Raw genomic sequence first — 23,492 nt, 5'->3', positions numbered from 1 at the left:
AGACTGTTAAAAAAAATCTAATACAACTAGGCTCACACATCACACATTGTTCAAATAAAAGCAAGTACACAGACCTCTTCCTCATCACCCATGTAGTTGCCATATCGTTGCTCCATCATCTCCTGTTGCCAGCGCTCCTGTTCAAGGGTCTGCTGGATGAGCTGGGCGACTTCACTTTGCTCTCCCGGCTTCTCTCTCCCAATAATAAACCTAGGAACAGAGGTGTTTATTACACACCTTGTGGTAATCTAAAGTCTTTATCTTTATCTGTTAGTGCTTACGTATACTAGGCTGCGAGAGGAAGGTGTTCTCTTTCTTTCTACCTCTACTGTCTTTCTTCCTTTAAAGGGGTCATCATATACATTCTCATACTTATTTAATCATTTTACTTTCTCCTGAGGTTCACTTACAGTGTAATAACCTTTAAAATTAAAAGGGTTTCTTTTTGTTGCTGTGCCTTTAAGATTACAGTCTAAATGCCCTTATGCATTATCCAGAATAAGTAACAGTCTGTAATTCAACAGGCTTGCATTACATAAAGACAATCTGCACTGAAATGTGTCACTGAAAACTGCAGCTGCTCATTTCTAATGCTGTTTTATTTTTTCTTTATTTTTTTAAGGATATGCAGAATGGCAGGTGACAATATAGCTAGGTACAGCACAAGATTTGGTGGACATTATAAATAATTTTAATTAAATGTTCTTTTTTAATTGTGCCATTTAAAAGAGATCTTAAGACTATTTTCTTTTGAGGGGATTCAAATTATGAAAATACCATATTTATAGTGACATGATGGTATGATGGCAATAACATTTACTGTTTCTTACTGCTGATAAAGTACTTATAGATCCTTCTTTGCTGCTCTGTCTGCATCCTTAATTTCCTCCCTTATTTTGCTCCTACATTATGTGTGTCTCTTCCCCCCAGAGTCTAGTTTAATATAACCCTCTCCTTGTTCTGGCCTCCCCCTGTTAACAACTATCTATCATAATGAAATGTACTATTCTTCTCTTCTAAATACAAGCTTTGTAACACATCATAATTACAACTGTCACAATGACCCCCATTGGCTAAATGCTGAACGAACTAAGGAAAAGAGCAGGGAAAGATACATATTCCATTTAAGACTGCAATGAACCCACGTCATTCTTTAAACACGTAAATAGCAAAAATTAGTATAAAGATTGTATCAAAATTGTTAATTTCACCATGTAATTGAGGTAGAAATTGGTACAGTGTTCCCATAACAGAGAGACCAAGCAAACATTACACACAAAGTACAGCTGTAGGCAATTGTAAAATATTATACAAGTCTAATGACAGTGAGCAACCTGCCCTGAATTCACACAATGCATACAAATAAAGACTAAATACTATTAAAATCAAGCTGTCATGAAGTCAAATGTACAGGCTATAATTACTTTGTATTTATTGATGCCTTCAAATCTGTCTGGGAAATTTCTAGGATTTCAGAAGATGTAATTATGATGTGATTTGTCCAAGTGATTTTGATTAGGGAAGAAAGTATAAATGGGGCAATATAATATTTCTTACACATGAAGCTGTTTTAGCACCAATGTGACAAAATGAATAGCAAAGGATACACATAAGAAAAGTAAGTGATGTTTAATATTCTTTATATATTATATTTTATAATTCTCAAGGTGCCACATGAACCTGGGTGTGCTCTTTGATACCAATCTTTCATTTGAAAGTCACGTGTCTAGTATCTGTAAAACATTTTTCCATCTTAAAAATATATCTAAATGTCATATGCTCTCAATGACAAATGCGGAAACAATTAATTCATGACATCAAGGCTAGATTATTGTTTTATTATGGGGTGGTTGCCCTGCACGCTTAATAAACAAACTACAGCTAGTTCAAAACACAGCAGCTGGAGTTCTTACCAGAACCAGGAAGTATGACCATATCAGCGCGGTTCTGTCAACACTGCATTGGCTCCCTATTAAACATCGTATAAATTAAAAAATATTGCTGATTACTTACAAATCACTAAATGGTTTAGCTCCCCAGTACTTGAGCGAGCTCTTAACGCATTATAGTCCTTCACGTCTACTGCGATCTCAAAATTCCGGCCAGTTGATAATACCTAGAATATCAAAAACGACTGCTGGCGGTAGATCCTTTTTCCTATTTAGCACCAAAACTTTGGAACAGTCTTCTTAACATTGTCCGGGAAGCAGACACACTCTGTCAGTCTCTCTCCTGTGAAGTCCTCCTTCCCTTCCCTTTACCTCTGTACAGATAAAACTTTGTCGGGATAATTCCGGTTCACGTGGCAGCGCACACGGAAGTGGTAAATAATTCTTATTATACATTTTTAAGGCCAGACAAGTAGTCTGTTGAGGGTTGGTTTGTAAAGAAGGACTACACGCCTGCGCACATTCAAACGCGCATACCTATAGACTAAACACGCGATGCACATGTGCATGCCGTTTTCACGTTTTTTTTAGGTTTGCGCAGAGATAACCTTTTTTCAAAAAATTTCAAGGCCTTCAATAGACCTTGGAATCTATTTCAGGGTTTGCGTTCTCGAGCCGCCAGGCACTGTTTTGTGTGGATGAGCGGGCTGGAGAGCGTTGAGTGTTTTCTGTTAGAATGGTGTCGTGTTAGCGGCCCCTAAGTTAATAACTAGTGATCTTTGCAACGGAAGTGAATCAATCAATCAAAACTAACTTTAGCTGGACAATAACTTTATTCTAGAGCTGCTGTAAAGCCAAACAATCTATGTTACTGTAATTTCCTATTATCACTGTAAAGCTGTTTTGAAACAATCTATTCTATATTGTTAAAAGCACTATATAAATGAAGGTGACTTGACTTGACATGAGTCATAGGAAATGCAGTTTTGTCACGTAAATCTGTTTTCTGATAATCATGCTAATTACACTATACAAATACAAACCAATTATACAATCAACGTTCACAGTTCAAAACTTAATTATGACCGATACTAATTACCAAACTCAATACCATGATTTTTTATTAACTGCCCAAATTTCCAGCATTTCACACTGTTAATTACAACATTATGGTGGTGTTCATGTGTGCTCGACTCATAAATACAAACCATTCCAACATTAATTTAAGGTAGCATATGATTAATTCAATATTTGTGCCTACAGCGATGGGTGAAATTCAGTGTTTAATGCATTAAAATACAGAGGTGACTGTAGACTAGAGGACATGATAACTATAACTGAAAAAATGGGTCTTAAATGAAATGAAACTATATCAGCAGGAAGGTGAAATGTCTATCGTAGTGGACTATATCCAGCTGGTCTTACCGAACTGTGCCAGATGTGTTTCTCAGGACAGAGGCAGCAAAACTTTGAGTTACACCAACCAGGCTTGTTCCATCCACCTCCACTATCAAATCATTCACCTGTATCCTGAAAGAGATGAAAGTGTGCAATGTGACCATTGTGGAATGAGTATATATATATATATATATATATATATATATATATATATATATAATTATGATGCTGTGGAATATGCATAACATCTACCTGCCATCCCGATGAGCTGCCCCTCCCTCTGTGACGGTCTTGACGAATATGCCAAGCTTCTCCAGTCCCATGTCAGCTCCAGCACCCATACCAATAATACTGATACCCAAACCCTCATTGTCTGTTAATGGACAGCACAAAATGGAGAATTCAATCTTTAAAACATAGCGTACAATGGCCTCAAAAGGTTTTTGTACATTTAAGTCACACTTAAAAAAAAAAACTTTCAATAACAAAATATCAAACCAAATCAGCAAATAAATTATTTTTGGTGTGACTTTTTAAGCAACTTGTTTTGCAGTCATTTTTAGTTTATGTATGTAAGTCAGCTCCTCTTAAGTTTACACAGGTGTAGTTCATCACAGTTCATGTTCCACTCACATTTGAGAACAGTCTTTAAAACAGTATATTGATGATTTACCATCTCAAACCTAACAAATTTGTTTTTGTGAAAGACTTGAAGTGTGCTTGTGTAATGTATACTATATTCTTACACTATACACTACTGTATGTACTCAACCATCTAGTGTATGCTTTTTTTCTAAGGGTAGATTTGGAATAAAACAGTCCTCACTTCTTTACATCATCTGAGTACTCCTAGTATACTACATTGTGGTCTATTTTTTCAGAGTGAGTGCACACTACTTGTACAAAATGGTTCAGAATAATAGAAGTATTGTGAAACACACCTTCATTTCCTCTTTGATATTCTCTCTGTTGAGTTTTACTCTTTGATTACACTTATTTTGTTCTCCTAGTCTTTCATTTTCTTTATAGCACACTTATAAATATGAATATAGTGGGTGTTGTTAATCACAAAGTCCAGTGAAGTGATTACAATTTACAATACAGCATGGCTTTGAGTGTCTTACTGATTTTATAAAACTTTCAAATTTCCATTGAAACATTTTGCATTTAAACATCTATAATCATTTAGTTATTTTAATACTTTTAAATTCAACATACTATTCACTAGATTTTTTTTATCTAACCAGCTACAAAATTCCATTTAAAGGTAAGCTTCACTATGCCCTACTCTCTCCAAGGGGCAAAGCACTTTGAGTAGTCAGAAAGGTGCAAGTATTACTGTCTCATATGTGCATTTGGAACACCCTACACAAATCTATATGTCATTGCTTTTTTATTTAAATTGGAATGTTACATATCAGTAAATTTGTATTTAAAATCCCAGACAAGATCTTAAATGGCCTTACTGGCCCTTTCATTACCTTTCTCCAGTTCAACGGGGAACAGGTCCAGCCTTTCCACACGTTTCTCCAGCTCATACTCAGCAGAAGCAGCCATGGGGTCCACATCATCATTCCTCCTGTCATAGTCCTCATTGGAATAGGTTGTGAACACCTAAAAATTTGATCATATATTAATGACCACTCATTTTATTGCAGTATCGCATCATTACGAAAAGTAATAGCACACCTCTGCAAGCTGCAGAATTTGTGAGTGCAGTCAGAGAATTACACAAATTATGCAACTTAATACTTAGTTTTAGTGGCCCGTTAATGATAACTATAAAGATAACTATAATGATAAATATATTAGAGTCCGCACCAATACACAATATTGTTCTCTTTATTATAAGCATGCGCTGCAGTTCTGTCACCTGCCACTTTAAATGCTCAAGCTCTTTAAAGCAGAATGAATTCTGATTGGTTGTCAGTGTTTTTAGCGTTCATCAGCTGGAAACAATGGTTGTGAAAATAATTCAAACAATATTCTTTCTCTGTGCCTTTATCAATATAGTTGCAGTGTGGACTCTGCTATTCTTTTAGATTTAGAATTTTGTTTTAAACTATATCTTTATCGTTATTATTATAGTTATTGTCCTAGGTGTGAACGGGCCCTCAAGGGTTTGTTCAAATCAGAGAAGCTCTCTCCAAGCTAATAATTAATATGTTTGTGGGCATTTAAGGAGTAAAAGTCAACAACTGCCACCTTTTTTAGCAATCAGTATTAATGCATCCATATTTTTCTCAAATATTATCAACAAGAATTTGCAAATTTCTTTAGTGGTTTTCTTGCAGATAATTTTTCGAGGCCACTGATTGGATTCAAATACAGGTCTATTGCTATTTACCAAAAGAACTCTTTAAGTGTTGCATGCAGTTTGATTGTAAACAATTTTATCTACTGATGCACTGACAGTGGAATTGAAGTGGCTCTCTATTGAAAGCAAAGCTGTGTGGGCAGAGCAGGTGTGCCCACTTCACAGCAGCTCTTGAGGCTTCACTGCTAGATTTATATAATCTTTTTAACGTGGGTGCAGCCTGCGCCAACTTAACCTGGCCTGAACACACATGCAAACCGCCAAACAACATGTTTTTTAATGCTGTATTCAGAGTCTCATTCTGCTTCATAGTCCCCTATTTTATAGGAGAGCAAGATTTTTATTTTCCCACCCAAAGTGATTGTAACCGAGGGAGACGGTCGGTGTGCCAGGGTGGTGCAGTCCATATAGGCTGTGAATGCTCTGCATACCCAAGCTATTTGAGAGAATGAGTTATTTGAGGTGTAACATAAAGCTTACATAATAAAATGTTGGTAATGCATATGTAACTGTCCATCATTTTGCCAAACAACTGTAATTTTTTTACAAATTTGTTCATAGTATTATAACTATATATAACAATTTTTATAGTTTATAAATATATATATATATATATATATATATATATATATATATATATATATAATATATATAATATATATATATATATATATATTAGCAAATGACAATAAGAAACAAGGAATCCGTTTCAGTCTGCTAGCAAGAGAAAAATGTGAAATAGTAATAACTGGATGAAAAAAATATTCTGCCATGTAATAGTTTATTAGCCATACTGCAGGCTGTTTACAGTTACCAGTTATTTAGAATATGTGTTTTATAATTATATGGTGGCAGTCAAATCAGATGCAATGTTACACAATCCTCACAAGTGCACTTTTTCACACTTTCCTTTAGTTTAATTTGAAAGCTCAAATGATGTTGTCCTATCATACAGTTTTTATTGTTCTCACAGGTTCCTCTGCATTCACTTCACAATACATGCATGTCATTCACTTCAGGAGTTTCAAATGTATACCATCTGTTACAATGGTCATTGATTGTGGTCAGTGATTGTAATACAGATAGATTGTGGATCATGGAGCTGTGATCTAGTTTAGCATATCACAAAGTTACAAAGGAAAGATTTCAGCTGACCCTTTTTACATGTTCCTGGTCTTATTATGCATTATTCATCTGTACCTGTTATTCCAAAAGACAAGTGGTTTAGAAAATGGATGGATGTTATTCCAAAGGAACAAAAACGGATCTGGTTTTAAAACTTTTACAATTGGCTGATTTTAAAACCACACTTTAAGGTATCATAGACACGTTCCCAGCGGTTTTAAAATGTAAGCAGAATAATTATGCAGTCTTTCTTAAGGTATCTTCTTTTGGCCAAGCACTGTAATTATTCTTCACAGAGAAGGCAACACCAAAATGCCTTTCAAGAAGCTAAGTGAAAAAAATCTATCCATGATAGCAGACAAAACCAAAGATAATTTGCACCATGTTTGTTGGTGCTATTCTGTAATTAGTTTCCTGTTCAGCTGACATCACAAAGCCCATTTTTTCATCCACCTGTCATATAAAGACTACTTTCAGAATCCAATCAAGATCCCAGTGAATAAAATCAAGTCCTACCCTACTTTTTTCTCCTTGAATATCCTGTTTCATTCAGAAATAAATCACATTACGGAAGTAAAATGTTGTTTCCTGTTATGTAATAAAACAAAAATAATACCAGACAGTCTTTATTCCCCAGACAACCTCCACCATCCTAAATCCTCATCCCTCAATTCCACCCACTCATGTCCTGCCACAAGCATCCCACTGTTAGCGGCACATCCCACATTAAACACAACCCCTGAGAGAAAAATAGTGCTTTACTCCCATCTGTGCTTAAATTCCACCTGCACCTCTTCCCCACTAGCAAAACACCCTCTGGTGCATCACATACACCAGCTGAGACCAGCTACCATTGACATATGATTCAGTTAGACTGTGTGGCCGGGATTGTTTGTGGTGCCTGATGGACACAAACATCGGATTAAAGAGGGGGAGGATGGAAAGAGAGAGAGAGGGAGAGACAGTGGTGTTCCAGTTGTGTGAGAGTGCCAGTAGGTCATATATCTAACAGATGGTCAGGGATACCCCTCCTCCGCTCAAACTGTCCCATCCTGGCTCTGCTGCCCTATAAAGGTATGCATGACAATAATTTTACAGTAAAACCCATTATAGGAATTGCTGTTTCTTGTTGCATGAATCTCATGAAACTTGTCAATACGTCATGGTTATATTTCAACAACCCCATCCCCCACCACCACCAATAAATAAATAACATTTTACAAAAAAGAAAAGTAAAATATATATTTCTTTCAGCTCACCGTAATGTGAAAGTCTCAATCTCATTACAATTCTAATCTATATATATATTTATTTTAGTTTTACATCACAATAATGAGAGGGTTTGTTTGTGTGTGTTAGTGTGTGTGTGTGTGTGTGTGTGTGTGTGGGGGGGGGGGGGGGGGGGGGGGTTGCGCTTAATTATGATGCACAAATATGGCTGCTGAAACACTTCAAGACTTAAACAGTTCTGACAGGAAAACCCATGTAAGGAATAGTGCTAATTGTCAGTTGGAAAATCATAAACCCAAATAACCTGGTTGAAAAAGTTGTTGCCCACAACCACTGACGTTTTCTACTCTACTCTGCTTGAGGTCAGGAACAAGAGAGTTGCAGTAAGATTGGTTCCGTTCCAGTTGACAGGAATAGACTGCTGAGCATTAAAAGCACTCTATGTTTCAGCTAACACACAAGGCAGAGGTTTTCCAGAGTTTTTTTTTCTTCCCTTTCTCTTCAAACACTCCTGTTACAAAATGTTCTTACTCTTCTAGCTATTAGTAACATTTTTAATAGATTTTTAAAAAATCTACATACGCTAAATAATGGTAATGGGTCTGATTCCCAGGGAATGCATGAACTAATATTAAAAAATGTATCCCTTTAAATCAACTTATGTCGCTTTGGATAAAAGTGTCTGTCAAATGCATAAATGTAAATGAATCACTGGAACAGGGGCCATCTAACTGCATCAAAGGATTTCACTAAAGAATTTCACAATTTTCTGGCCACATCACGGATATTAGCTAAAATACCAGCAGTTTTCCCCCCAAAAAATATGCAAAATACATGCCAAAAATAGGTTATTGTTGAATTTAGGCAGTCATTCCTGAACACCATCTATATCCTGCAGATCTGAGGCTTTGTTCAACAAAGTAGCTGTGAATTAACCGCTCCTGCAGCTCAAATACGATTAATATGCACTTCCTATAAATATACACCTCTCTGTTCTAATTATACATATTGAAAATCATATTATTAAAATGCATTAATAAGCAGCATTTTTTAAGCTATTTGATTAAGGTTTTTAAGGCTGAAATGAGAAGTAGGGCAAAGCCACCTTGATGTGAGTACAGCTTCCTGTGGTGTCCCTCAGGGACCGAGGTGTGAGGAATGTCCCTCTGTCTCACTCACAGACAGTTCTGGGCTGTCTGCATGATCATGATATATCTGTCAGTTGTCTACAGAAATGGCTCAAAATTCCAGGGAAAATTCACTGCTACACATTCATTCCTTTAGTACTTTGAAACATACCCAAGCCAAGATTCACTGCTACTATTTCTTCCTGATATTAAACACAAAATTATATTTTACACAATGTACTCTTTTCCATGCAATTACAATGAATGGCCTTGAAAAGCCTCAAAAGGATGCAAGCACCCTAAAATTACTATAATATAAAAAAGCAGTCCATACAACAAACATGCGACCATAATACCACACCGAAGGGGAAGATTATCAGAGTATAACATTCATTTTTGGTCTATTCCTCTCACAAAGCTATTCTACAAGAGCTTCATTTTTATTTCCCGTTTTATGATACATTTATTGTGCTTTTTAATTTCACAGTCTTGGTTCTAAAAATGGTCTCTTTTTTTTTTCTTTTTCTTTTTTTGGATGAAACATGACCCAGATATTTTTTAGATAGTTACACTCACCTATATCTAGAAAAAAAAGTCTAACCTACAGTTGAAGATTACACTGTAAAAAATGTTTTTTTGGTGAAGTAAATACTACTGAAAAAAAACAATGTAATTTACATGAAAAAGTTAGTTCAGGCAAGAATTAAAAAAACGAAGTAAATTCCATATCAGTACTTAATTCAAGCGAGTAGAAATGAAACCGTAAATATCAACTCAATAAAATTAAGTAAAAATTACTCAACTTTTCTGATACTGGGGTTCCCATCATGCACTGGACCTTGAAAAATTAATGAGGTTCATTTTTCACTGGTTTCCAGCTGTATTTACACTGTTTTATCATTGTCAGGATTAGTAACTTGCCATTTTGTGACATTTCGAGTACATTTTCTGCTCAAAATGACACATTCAAACACAAAAACGATCCATCAAATGTTACCGTCATTGTGTATTGTCTACCAAGCAGTGGCGCCTCCAGAAATTTTTCATAGGGGTGGCCAGATGGGGCCACTTAAAATCTTGGGGTGGCACACCAAAACTATAAACCATATAATTTCAGAATTTTTTTCTACTGTTGTAGTAAACCGGCCTGTAGTAAACTTTTAGAAAGACTTAAGGAAACTCCTACTGATATACTATGATGGTTTATTGTGTTATATTTAATGTTACTAATGATATAATGTGCATAGACTAATAACAGTACAGTTAACATTTTGAGTTGCACAACAATTCTGTTGTATTTTGCAATTATATTTGGCATAAGGTGTACATTTATTGCAAACAAAACAGTTACTGGGGAAAAGCAGATACTGGCAGATACAAATATATTATATTTATTAATGTCAAGAATTCAGAAGTGTATATATTTATATATAGCGCGGGTGCAGAATGATGTGCTCAAAGCATAGACTGTAAAAAATATGGACAAAGCGTCTGTGACGTCCCCCATAGACTTTCTGAAGAACGGGTTTGAAGCCGTTTATGGGGGGTATGGGCGGCGCCATCTTGGAAAATCTTGGGAAACCCTAACCCCGCCCACCTTCTGACGCAGCGCGCGTCACTCAGCTCGCTCTGCTACTCCGGTTATCTCTGTGTATATTTTAGGCAACGAAATATGTTATAAAACACCATACTAACTCTTTTCGTTTTCATTTAAAGAAATCTTAAACATTATAGCCACACAAATGTGGTTCAGGCAACGCGTATTGATTATATTCACTGCACATAACGTTTGCCTATTTATAACAAAACGAAATATAAAACACAAACCTACCTCTTTTCGTTTTAAATATAATATAAAAATATTAAACATTTTAATATGGTCCAGGCAATATGTGCATTTGTACTAAACAACAGATGTTGCAGTAAACAACATTACAGATCATCTTCGTTGTATTAAAATTTAAAATGACAAAACTCAACCCAGTCTCTTTTTTGTTAAATTTCAGTTTTATCAATATTAGCTATTATAAAAGTATAAGTAAAAGGTAAAGTTACAATAAGCTATACAAATAAAGCAAACAATTCAGTCAAACATAAAAAGTCATGCGCTCGATCTAGTCTAACCATACAACGGTACAAGTTAAATATAGCTTATAAAGTTATGAAACTTCCCCTCAGCCAAAACGATTGCCCACGAGACCAAAAATCGCCCGTTAGATATAGACAAGACGAATTATATCTCATGTTTAACCACTACAGAGACGCCAGAGTCAGCGGCAAACCTCAAAACGTCTAGCCGATGAAAGGCTGCTCCAGGCGGGGTACATCGCGCCGAGCGCCCGGTCATCGCTGGATCTCACAACTGGATACAATTTTCATAAATCTTTATAAATAAACCACAGATTTGAGCTTTAAACAACTACATTCTCGCCTGAAAAACTCTTAAAACTACATTTCATGATACAGAAACAGTAGTATTATATGTCAACTGTATTAAAAAATGGCGCTTCTTATGTTGTCATTCTGCCTTTCAGCTGTCAATCAAGCTGTCAATCAAAGTTAACCACGCTCTTATTGTCATACATTTTATATCTAAATACTATCTAAACTAACGAGTTAGAAAAAAATTCACTACCCTCGCCGTTGTCAGGCACTCGGAACCTATCGAAAAATCCAATAAAAGTCCATGGGACCAACCTGTAAAAACATGATTTTATGCTGTGAAAACGGACATTTTAACATGGGGGCTATGGACATTTGCTCCCTTTTGGGACCTTCCCCTAGCGGATTTTCGATGTATTGCAGTTTTTCGCACTTCCGGGTAGGCTTCATTTTTCAGATCAGAATGTTGCCCCTTGGCTCAAAGCAACATGGAGTCCCAGTGTTCAGCGCTGCACAAGTGCGCATTTAAAAGTTCACGGCACAAGACGAAGAAATGTCGAGCGCACAAATCCTAGTGTCTATCTGTCCAACAGTTTATTGATCATTTGTTTCACAGTTTTAAATTCCAGTTATTGTGCGTTTAATGCCGATTCATAGTCCTTGTGATGTGTGTGATCTAACAAGCACACGGTATGAGTCGTTTAAAAACAGCAACAAACTCCAACAAAATAAAGTCATTTTATGCAAAGCCACAGCCTTTTATCTACAGATAATGCATTATAATCATAGACTGTAAAAAATAGATTATAATGTGAATATATCATTTGGAGAGAGTTTTACCGTGCATCCAACCGGAAGAGGCGCCCGCGCTGTTTGAATACTGAATGGAGAATGATTGACAGCCGCAGAGGAGGGAAAACGAGTTTCCGTAAACTTTAATGATGTAAATAGACTTCTGTCCCTCACATTAAGCTATGGAATAACTTCAGATGACTTTGTCACCCAAACTGACGCGGTAGTCTTCTTCGTCTTCTTTCTTAACTTCTTTTGAAATTGTTGACCGACGGGCACGCGCTGAGCTGTTGCTGTCTGAGCGTGCAACAGCGGCATGGACGGAGGGGCGGGGGAGTACTGGCTACTGTGTGCGATCGAAGGCCTAGAGCGGCTTGCCTGCCTGGCTGTGCATTAGGGATGAAATGCATAACTGATGCAACTAAAATTTATACTGGCCAGCGGGGTGGCCAGTGGGGTGGCCAGGAGTCGGTCAGGGGTGGCCACGGCCACCCCTGGCCACCCCCTGGTGGCGCCATTGCTACCAAGTATTGAGGTCTTTGCATTCACATAATGCTTAACATCTGACATGATGTAGTATAAATTACTTAGATAATCTAAGTAAAGCACATACTATAAATGACTGGTATAATTCAATATTATTGTTTGAGTGAAATGTAATGCAAAGGAAATTTCAACTAAATCGATAATAATCAACCTTTTACTAGCCAAGTTAAAATGACTTATTTTCTTTGTTACTTTCACTTAACTAGGTTAAGTAAAGTTTACTTAATTCCATATTCCAAGTAAATTTAACTTAAAGATTTCTAATTAAAGCTACTGATAAATATGTTTAGGCTTTTACTTGGCAAATCTTAGTAAATTTACTAGCATTTTCTGAGTGAAAAAAGTTTCCTAGCTTTTTTCAAGTAAATCCTACTCCCAATTTTTTTCAGTGTATGAGCAGGGCTCAATGTATTGTGTAAAGATAAAATCATTTTCTATATTGATTTTTCACTGGTGTTTTACCCATATTTTGATTTACACATTACATGGTGTTGTGTTTTAGCATTAAAGGAAATGTCCGTAAACGTACCTTTTCCATTTTTTTCCCCACTGTTTTTTTCTTACAGTGAAGAGATAGATAACTTAAATCATTTCACAAACTTTAATGGCCTTTCTCACCAGGTTTATATCTAAGTTACATATAGCGTGCATAATAATAACTGACATATATTGATTCTGAACCACAGAATGTAAAAGATACAAATATTTTATTACACATTTTAAGTGATGAAACACTGACTGTGTGTTTTGTAAAAGAGAGATAAAGAGAAAAACAGAGAGAGATGAAACATTTTTTAAAAATTGGAAGTTTAAGTGTTAATGAAAAATGTTGGAAGTTTAAGCGTTTGGAGGACTGACAGTGACAATAATGCTAAATGAAAGGAAATGAGTGAAAGAAAGAAAGAAAGAAAGAAAGAAAGAAAGAAAGAAAGAAAGAAAGAAAGAAAGAAAGAAAGAAAGAAAGAAAGAAAGAAAGAAAGAAAGAAAGAAAGAAAGAAAGAAAGAAAGAGAGGAGAAAATGGGATTAAAATGTGAATGAGTGACTTTGATATAAGGGAAAAAATAATACTAGATGAACTTGACTGAATATGTTCATCTCAAATGAATATGGGTTGAAGAAGGACACAGAGAGGAGAAGAAGTGAGCAACTGAAATAGGGGCAGAGAGAGAGAGGGAGGGAGGGAAGAAAATGAGAACAAAGCGGTTAGTGTGAGATCTGCCTCTTAGGTCAGCCTCAACTCTCCAGCCTAAAGAGAGGGAGAGAGAGAGAGAGGTTTAATAAAGACCCAACACCCTAGCCAGCACAACAGGCCTTGTGTTTGATGGAGAGCTGTTAAATTCATTTAGGGAGAAAACTTTGTCCTAAATTCGGTCCACAAATAAGAAAGGGGGTGAAAATGGGACAGAAGGAGAGAGAGAGACAGAGAGAGTGACACGGCCACTTACTGACCAACACAAAAGCAGCCACAGTTTGGCAGCGACTGAATACTGTCTCTTTGGCCTGCGGCCTCTATGTGATCTCACACACCAGTGAGAAAAACTGTACAAAGACTCCAGATTGAGAATTGATTACTTAAAAACAGTTTGGTTCTGGTTTTTCACAAAAATTCTGGTGCAAAGTAAATGACAGTTTTTGACAGTGACTCTGCCATAGACCATAGTCCTGAACGCGGGCGGGTACCCCGAGTGAACCACTAATATTTGATGTAACGGGTGGTATTATATTTACGTTGCCGTTTGCAGTGCGTATGCGGGTCGGGAATCAATAGGCACAGGTAGCCATTTCGACTGTTATTACCCACAGATAGGCAGCTGCTTTTAAACGGTTGTGTTCACGCTCTGTAGTCTGAAGACTGTCAAAGGTTTCTAATTACAACAGGATTTGCAGCATTGAGTATTGTAGCCAATAGTGCTGCATCTGAATTGATTGACAGGCTGACAGCTTCAGTCATTATAAAGGGAGCGCTATTTGCTCACTTTCTAGCCTATATAATCTATTCACAATTTGAATAAACATGTTTTTTTTTCATGCTGCTAAGAGGACCAACGGCCACGTATACGGTTTACACTGTAGAGTTTCAGGAGAGACAACCACATTTAAATGCAGAGTAAATCCGCTAAAATATCCCTGAGATTATATGACAATAAAGGCATATCTTTTTGGCTATATGTTCTTTTAATTTATGGAGACCTCTAAGCATCTGTAGCCTATGGTGTGATTTATGCACATTTGATCAAAATAGCCTGTATGGACAGACTGATCACATGATGTAGGCAAAAGTTTTGTATTGATTACACGACGGATACACTTTCTCCTCTTTTCTTCTGTTAATTATTCATCCATGTTGGTCAGCATGTCTATTTTTCTTAAACATATCAACTTAGAATACCTAAACTTGGTTTGATTGCTTGTGTTACATGACAAAAATCAATTTTGTCTACCTGATGTAGCAGATTTAATGGGGGTGTGGTTCAAGTCACGGCCTTTATGTCAAACGGGCCAGGTACAGAATTAAATTATTGCTGCTGTTGGATAACAGGTCGGGTGTGAAAATACGTGACACAAGTGAAATGTCCAGTGAATGCCGCAAATTTCGTTTTCTCAGAAACAGTTAAATGTGACTGTGGCACCATTGTATCACGTTGATTAATTCACGTATCACAGAAGTTCAGAAACTAAATGTCCGGCGAGTTGCACTAAAAGGTTAAAGCACGTTTAAAACATTAATCGTGTTTGAAATTAACATACCTCCAACTAAACCCTACCCTAAACTTAACAGGTTTCACTTTATTTTAACACATTCTTTTGACTATAAGTAACATTGCACCTATATGTCTACTAACTCTCATTAGAGTGTTAGTCGAGTATTAGTAGACTTGTTAGGTTAGGGTTAGAATAAGTTGACAGTTTTAAAGTTACTTATAGTCAGTAGAATGTCTGATGGAGGACTAACACAATAAAGTGTAAGCAAATATTAAACAGACAGTCTATTAATACTCTTATGAGAGTTAGTTGACACATAGGTGGAACATAACTTAACATTAGTTAACAGAATGTTCAAAAGGGACCATCAAGATCAAGTGTTACCACTTAACCAATAATGTGAGCAAAAACAAATGTGATAAAAACACAATTGCTGAAGCAACCATGCCATTTTATCTTGCTTCTACAAGTCTTTGATATTTTTTAACGTGACTCAAGTTTTTAACGGGACTCATATTAGAGTTCTCCACATCACAAGTGCAATGTTGTACCAGGTTGAGCTACCGATCAAGTTCACTACTTCACAAAAGCCATACACATGAAGTGGAATATGTGATGCAAACAATAATGTATTAGTTTACAAATCATGTACTATAAAAGTATTTTGAGGTCATATCAATCATAGTGTTATACAAGGAACACAGTATTAATCAATAATCTTACCCTGTAATTACAATTTGTGTGAAAAGGAACAAAAGTTGTAGTCCTGTAAGGTGGCCCTCCAGGAGCAGGATTCGACTAAGGCAGGGGTAGGCAAGTTCGGTCCTAGAGAGCCGCTGTCCTGCAGAGATTAGCTCCAACCCTAATCAAACACACCTGAATCAATGTCTTCAGGATTACTAAGGCTATTAGCAGGTGAGGTTTTTTTTCAGGGTTGGAGCCAAACTCTACAGGACAGCGGCTCTCTAGGACCAAACTTGCCTACCTTTTTGACTAGGGTGACCAGACGTCCCCATTTTCCTGGGGCAGTCATGTTTTTTGGTGTGTCCTACTTGTGGTGTCCCCAGAAATGCCCCTGTTTTACAGCATGTTCAAAACACTCCAGAAATACACTTAGGCTACGTCTACATTAATCCGGATACATTTGAAAACGCCGTTTTCATTTAAAAACGCACTCCGTCTACACTAGCATTTTCAGGCGTTTCAGTGTGGATGAGAAACTTTTGAAAAACACCTTAAAACGCTAAAATCACCTTACTGCGCATGCATAAAACCTCACAAAAGCTCACTGAGATGATACAGGCAGAAAAATTTATAATAAAGTTATCACGCAATTCTTCTGACAGGATCATTTTATTTAGCAAAATATCTCACCATTTACTGATGCGTCCAGGTCGCACTCAGTCACCATAGGTTTGGTCTAAAACGCAACTGCTCTCATGTATTACCTCAGGACAGCAAATGTGAGTAAATTTGTTGTCCTCTTTGCAGGACTATGATATGAAGAGTGTGCAAAGTAACATATTTTAGCAACAAGTGAATGGCAGGCACAATATCGTCGGTATAAACATGAATATATGTTGGTACAATATGAGTCACGGGCTTTACAGTCCACACAACAACGCAAAATTTTCAAATTTATCCATTTTGGAGTGTGTTTTCAAAAAGCTTTGTTTTCATTAATAAAAACGCCGTCTCTAAAAAAATGCCAGACCAACATAGCCTGCTGGTTTCAGAACAGCAGTGCCAGAACAGCAGCCACAGAACAGAAGTGAGGGACAGCGCTTATACAGTCTTAATAGAGCTGCACTACCTACACACGTACTTTTCTTTTATTATGAGCTATTTAAACATGGATTTTGATTGGATTTATATCTACAATATTTAATGACAATACTTTTAAATAAGGTAACTTTTTAATTTGTACATGTAAAATCATGATGTACAATGAGCATTATTTATTATTCATCTTTAATGTTAATGGATACAAACACAATAGTTCATTGTTAGTTCAACGTTATACAACTTTTGAATTGTAAAAATGACATTTAATTAGTCAAATATAACTAAAATAATAATTTTAACATATAAATAGCTCGAGCATTTAAAAACTTTATACAACAAATAATCTATTTAAAACACAAAACCTGCTGACTTTTAAGCCCATGTATCATGGCATTTCTGCAGAAAGACCTCAGTCATCCCTGAAAATGAAATTATTATGATTAATATTAATATCTTTACTTTGACAAAAGCAACAAAAAAAGAGCGCTCACAACTTATATTCTTTAATAATAAATACAAAGCATACGGTAAGTTCATCACAAAGCCGCTTTTAAAGGGATGGTTCGGAGTAAAATCAACCTAGGGTCCTTTGCACCATGACCTCGAGCCAAACACCCCCCCAGAAGCCTTTTTTCCCTTGGTCGAACATTATTAAAATTAGAGCTTATTTAGAGATATCAGCCGAATGGCTTAGTGGAGGCGCTAATGGATCCAAGGTTTTATCTCGTAAATTACCCCACTAATAATGCCCAGAATGGTACCAAACTTCTACAGTAGTACAAATAGGTTCTGTACTCATAAAACGAGGCATTGGAAAGTTTGTAAGTACATCAGGAGTTTATTTAAATAACACTTGCCTGACGGCTCATGCTACTGCTAACCCGGACGTCGAGGTCACTTCCATGATTTCGGAAAAGCACGTAAATGTCCTGGCAGAAAGCGATGCATAAGGATGTAGTTTAACGACGAATTATTATTTTTTCCGAAGTGTTGACAACTTAGTGTTAACTAATAATTGTTGCAAATGGTACTTCCAACAAGTTATTAGTGCATTCCTGGAACTGGGCGTCGTTACACTACATCCTTATACATTGCTTTCTGCCAGGACTTTTACGTGCTTTTCCCAAACCACTGAAGGGACGTCGACGTCCGGGTTAGCAGTAGCATGAACTTATAAAAAAAATACTAATTAATAAAAAAAATCTGTAATTAATCGTGATTAATCACACCTAACCAAGTTTTTAATATATTTGCATATTGTAATACTTCCACATTGAATCTTTTCAATATTTTTTCTTTCAATTTCTTTTTTTTCTGGCTTATTTAAAAAAATACTTTACTACAGGATACTACAGGATCATTGTGAGTTTGGTTCTCAAAAAGAGCATCAGCATTTGTTTTAAATGAGCTACTGTTTCTCCGCGGATTTCTCCTATCTATCAGATCCACCAGAAATCTACCCCTCACTTTCCTCTATTCATAGGTCAGCTATTTTTACTCTTATCACTTACAGGAGGGGTTAATCATGTTTTCACATTTCCTGCATCTGAAAGACTCACACCTTTCTCTCAGATGCATAATGTGGGTGCATGTTCACGCTTTTAGGCAAGCTCATAATTACTTAATGCATATATATTTATAATTATATATTATTGAAAAAGATTTTTGAAAATTCTTAGTTGTCCAATAATAATGTGTAAGTTGAATGAATTTTTTAAAATGTAGCTTTACATTGACATTAAAACCTTTTTAGACTTTTAAACCATTTTAGTGAAATGTTTACTTGTCAGGGTGTATCAGGACAGATACTATACATTCCTTATGCAATGTGATCACATGTGTGTCTACCTTGAAATGTAGTCTGAGTTCACAAAACATCTTGGACCCCCATTTTTATATTTCTATTAAGCGCTGAACACTTGTGATCAGATGAACTCTCCAAAATAGATATTAATCCCAGATGAAAACAGGGTAATATTATGTACATCTTAAAACTAAGACTACAAAAAGAAGTATGTATAATTGTACTGAATGAGCACTTAATGTGTACTGTACATAAAATCTCAAAAAGTATATATATAAAAAAAACTTTGCATATAATATAATTTTAAAGAACTAAAAGGCCAATTAAGTGTACTTAAAGAGAGTACACTTTCATGGCACACCTTTTTTAAAAGTGCATTTTGTAACAAAATCATATTATCAAATGTCATGCTTTAAGTACATTTATTTGGATGATCATTTTACATTTTATCTGTAGTGTGTTATTCAATATTACATTTTAAAATAATATATTTGAAATGCACTGAATTGCAACTTCATTGTTACAAATGTGTAATTACAACATTTTAACTAAATAGTTTCAATAGAAATGAAAGTATATTTTAGTTTAACATCAAATCATTACATTTGGTAGTACACTTTAACCATATTTCAAAGACATTAGAACTAATAATGAAATTGCATATTCAGATGTAGTGAAGACATCATTAAAATAGTCCATGTGACTAGTGGTTAAACCTTAATGTTATGAAGTGACGAGAATACTTTTTGTGCGCAAAAAACAAAACAAAAATAACGACTTTATTCAACAATTTCTTCTCTTCCCTGACAGTCTCTGACTTTTGCACATAAAAAGTATTTTCGTCGCTTCATAACATTAAGGTTGAACCACTGTAGTCACATGGACTATTTTAATAATAGGCTTGTTCGACTTGAACCGGCCGGTTTATGACATCAAAGTACGAGCCGCCTGATCTCTAATCGCTCTCGCGGTATTTTGATATCATTCCCTGATCGGTTTGTCCAACTAGTTCAAGTCGAACAAGCCTGATGTCTTCACTACCTTTCTAGGCTTTGAAAGTGGTTATGGCGTTTTCTGTCTATAAGGGGTCAGAAAGCTCTCATATTTCATCAAAAATATCTTAATTTATGTTCCGAAGATGAACTAAGGTCTTACGGGTTTCGAACGACATGAGGGTGAGCAATTAATGACAGAATTTTCCTTTTTGGGTGAACTAACCCTTTAAAGGGGTCATGAACTGAGAAATCAAAATTCCCTTGATCTTTTGACATATAAGAGGTCATTGTATTATAAAAACATTCTGTAAGTTTCAGAGCTCAAAACTTTCTCGTTAGTCTAAAAACCGCTTGTATTGAAGCCAATCCATTTGAACGACAGGATGTGGAATGTGCTACTTTATAACGTAATAAGGTAGCTAAACACCGCCTCTGCAGAAGAAGATCAACGTCTGTTCTACATCACGGCCTGTCTAGCCCCGCCCACTGATTAGTGGATGTATTTGGTAAATAACAAGAGATGCAAAAGGCAGGTCAATGCAGAAACCAAACAATAAAGGAGGCTCCAAAGACAACAAGATGCTGTGCAGTGCCAAGTTGTGGAAAAACACAGTCTTTGCATTGCCTTCCCTCTGATCCCAACATTGGGAAATAGTGGATGAACTTTATTATTTTAATGAAGGTCCAGACCGGTGTGTGGTGGGCGTTCTGGCACAATATGGCTGCCGTCGCATCATCCAAGTGGATGCTGCACATTGGTGGTGGTTGAGGAGATTCCCCCCTTCCATGTAAAGCGCTTTGAGTACCCAGAAAAGCGCTATATAAATGTAACGGATTATTATTATTATTATAATTATTAATAGTAAAAACGTGCTAAATGTTTTCGAGAGAGTTCCACTTGTAATACTAGCTATTTCATATGCAAAGATGTCAGCCAATCACAGCAGTGGGCGTTTACACTGAAGTCTTACAGCAGACACGCCCCTTCAAACAGAGCGTTCAAATCAGAGGCTAAAATCAGGCTAGGGAAAATGCCTTTTATTTCCTAATTATGACAATTTTTTTATGTAAAAATCATACTATCATTATAAGTGCACCACAGGAAACATTATGAAACAATAAAACAATGCAGTTCATGACCCATTTAAGTGGGTCAAAAAAGCACACTAAATTGCATTAATTATAAACTTAAACAAAATTTTTATTATTATTTTAATTTAAAATAACATGCAATTAGGTGAATGAAAATATTACAGTCAGTTAGCACTAAAGTATATAAAGTATATGTTTTTTCATAATAAGCACTCTAACTATGCTAAAGTGTACTTCTTTTTCACAGACTTATGTTATTGGTAAGTCTTTTAAACAGCCAATAGCCTACAGTTTTCTTCAGATTGCTGCAAAAAGGCAGAGCATCCAAAGATGACACATGATTTTCTTCTTGCTATTGTTAGTCAGTGCAGGTTGTATAGTTTAGGGGGAGTGACATTCTTAATTCTAGAGAGAATTTTCTTGGACCCAGGGTCCTAAAAGGATCTTTTGGTAAATGCTGGTAAATGCTGGTGAGTAGACAGAACTACATCCTGATCACAAGCAGGGCAGCTGGGCTGATCAGACACATTGTCTGAGGTATGTTTGTTACCTCAGCCACTGATGTCAGGTCAGCATTTGTCCTGGATAAATGTCACCCCTAATCAAAAAGAGGAAGCCCTTGGGAAAGAATAGATGCCAAGACAAACCGACTGACAGTCTGGATTATGTTATGTTCTATTCAACTCATTCAGTCTGTACCAGTCTGCAGCCTCTAAAAGCGTACCAACTAGAGACCCAAGCTTCTACAAGAACCAATACATAACAGACTCAATTATATAATGTATGCAGTTCATTCATTCATTTAGTCCAACATACTACACCAGTCCCCAGGCGACCATTTTAAGTGAACCAGACTCATCTCATTCACTTTAATGAACAGGAAAAGAAAAAGAAGCATAAAATACAAACACAAAACACAGTTCATTTGAATACAGATTAATCAAATACTTTTTCAAAGTATCCCTTTTAATGTGCATAAAAATGATCCTACCTGAAAACATGGTCAGTATCCTAATTTCTTGTTAAATATTAGTGTCTATTTAAAGGTACACTGTGTAGTTTTTTAAGTATTTTATTAGCTAAAATCAATGTCTTTATTCATAAATATGTCCTCATTGGTGTAAAATTACCGCTGCCAATGATCTGACTTACCCTCGTAAGCGAAGAATTTCTTATCTTTATTTACATTGGACGGGTAAGTTCAAGAAGGCTTCCATGTCGTTCCGCCATTTTGAAAAAATATAATAGCAGGGAGGGACAAAAAGCATTAGCCTACCTCAACGCGCTTCCACAACGCGTTTTCGTTCAAAGCCAGCTTCATGTGACTGAAACCAGCTGAAACGGACAAGGAGATCAGTGAGAGGCTCTTGTCACTGCCCCGGCAAATTTTAAAGACTGCACTGCACGGTACTTCATAATGCAGAATCATACTTATGCCGAGCCACAGGAGAAGGAATTATCGTCACCAAAAATGCAAAAAAATGTATTTAAAAGGAAATGTGACTGGCGAATTAAAAAAACCAGGGTAAATATCGAGATAACTTTTCCCAGGTGGAAAAAGCTAATGAAGGAGAAAGACTTTGAAAGGGACGCTGAAGTTGCCTGTTTTCTTCTCGACAGGTAAGTCAATGTTACGGTCTAAATTACAAGCTTTTTTTCATTACTTGGTTGTGTAATTCATTATATAGGCAGCATAACAGTAGAACATGTATAGTTATGAAGTGCTGTTGGAAGACATGTTGTGATAGCTTCTTGGTACATAACGGCTACCGTAGTTGCAACATGCATTTGAAAAAGGGAGGCGCTAGAGAGCACTATTCGTTTAAATGCAAAATACAATTTCACAATTTTACAATTTTTTAGATGGGAGAATCTCCTACACAGTGTACCTTTAATATACAAAATATACATAAACTGAAAATCTCCCCCTCCATCATAACTCTCAAATTTCATTCATAATTCAAATGTACCAAGGTTGTTTGGTGTCAATGACGCAGCAGATGATACAGTAGATGATTTTCTGTAAATTATAAACATTTTGATCTGTTCTTCACATAAAGCTATCATGTGTCTCCATAAGACCTGGAATATATAGTGCACTATTTAAATAATGAGCTTGATCAATGATACTTCTCAACATTTTCGATTCGAAGGCCTCTTGTTAATGTCCAGCACAATGTTTTGGCCCACAATATGCTATTTTATATATTTCTGCTGTAATCATGGCAAAGTAGCTTTTTTATCAACAGAAACTGGAAGTAATGATATATTAAAGAAATTAATTAATTCATTCATTTTGTGATTCC

At 36.1% G+C, this 23,492-nt stretch overlaps 2 protein-coding genes across 2 annotated transcripts in view; one reads left to right on the top strand and one right to left on the bottom strand.

The window, feature by feature from the left end:
- The window catches only part of heatr1 (HEAT repeat containing 1), a 67,831-nt gene that overhangs the window by 2,655 nt on the left and 41,684 nt on the right, over positions 1–23,492 (top strand). The gene's annotated exons all lie outside the window — the stretch shown is intronic.
- The window catches only part of ppp1r9bb (protein phosphatase 1, regulatory subunit 9Bb), a 39,275-nt gene that overhangs the window by 13,618 nt on the left and 2,165 nt on the right, over positions 1–23,492 (bottom strand). The window contains exons 2-5 of the mRNA XM_082152266.1: positions 4,769–4,901; positions 3,540–3,660; positions 3,315–3,419; positions 75–210 (exon numbers count right to left, since the gene is read on the bottom strand). Coding sequence (XP_082008392.1) covers positions 75–210; positions 3,315–3,419; positions 3,540–3,660; positions 4,769–4,901 — 495 coding nt within the window. The remainder of the gene's footprint in view (positions 1–74; positions 211–3,314; positions 3,420–3,539; positions 3,661–4,768; positions 4,902–23,492) is intronic.

This window comes from Leuciscus leuciscus (genome assembly GCF_965113295.1).
Source record: "Leuciscus leuciscus genome assembly, chromosome: 21".
In the NCBI taxonomy this organism is placed as follows: domain Eukaryota; kingdom Metazoa; phylum Chordata; class Actinopteri; order Cypriniformes; family Leuciscidae; genus Leuciscus; species Leuciscus leuciscus.
Note: the sequence above shows the minus strand (reverse complement) of the source record. Positions and strands in the feature narration are given on the sequence as shown.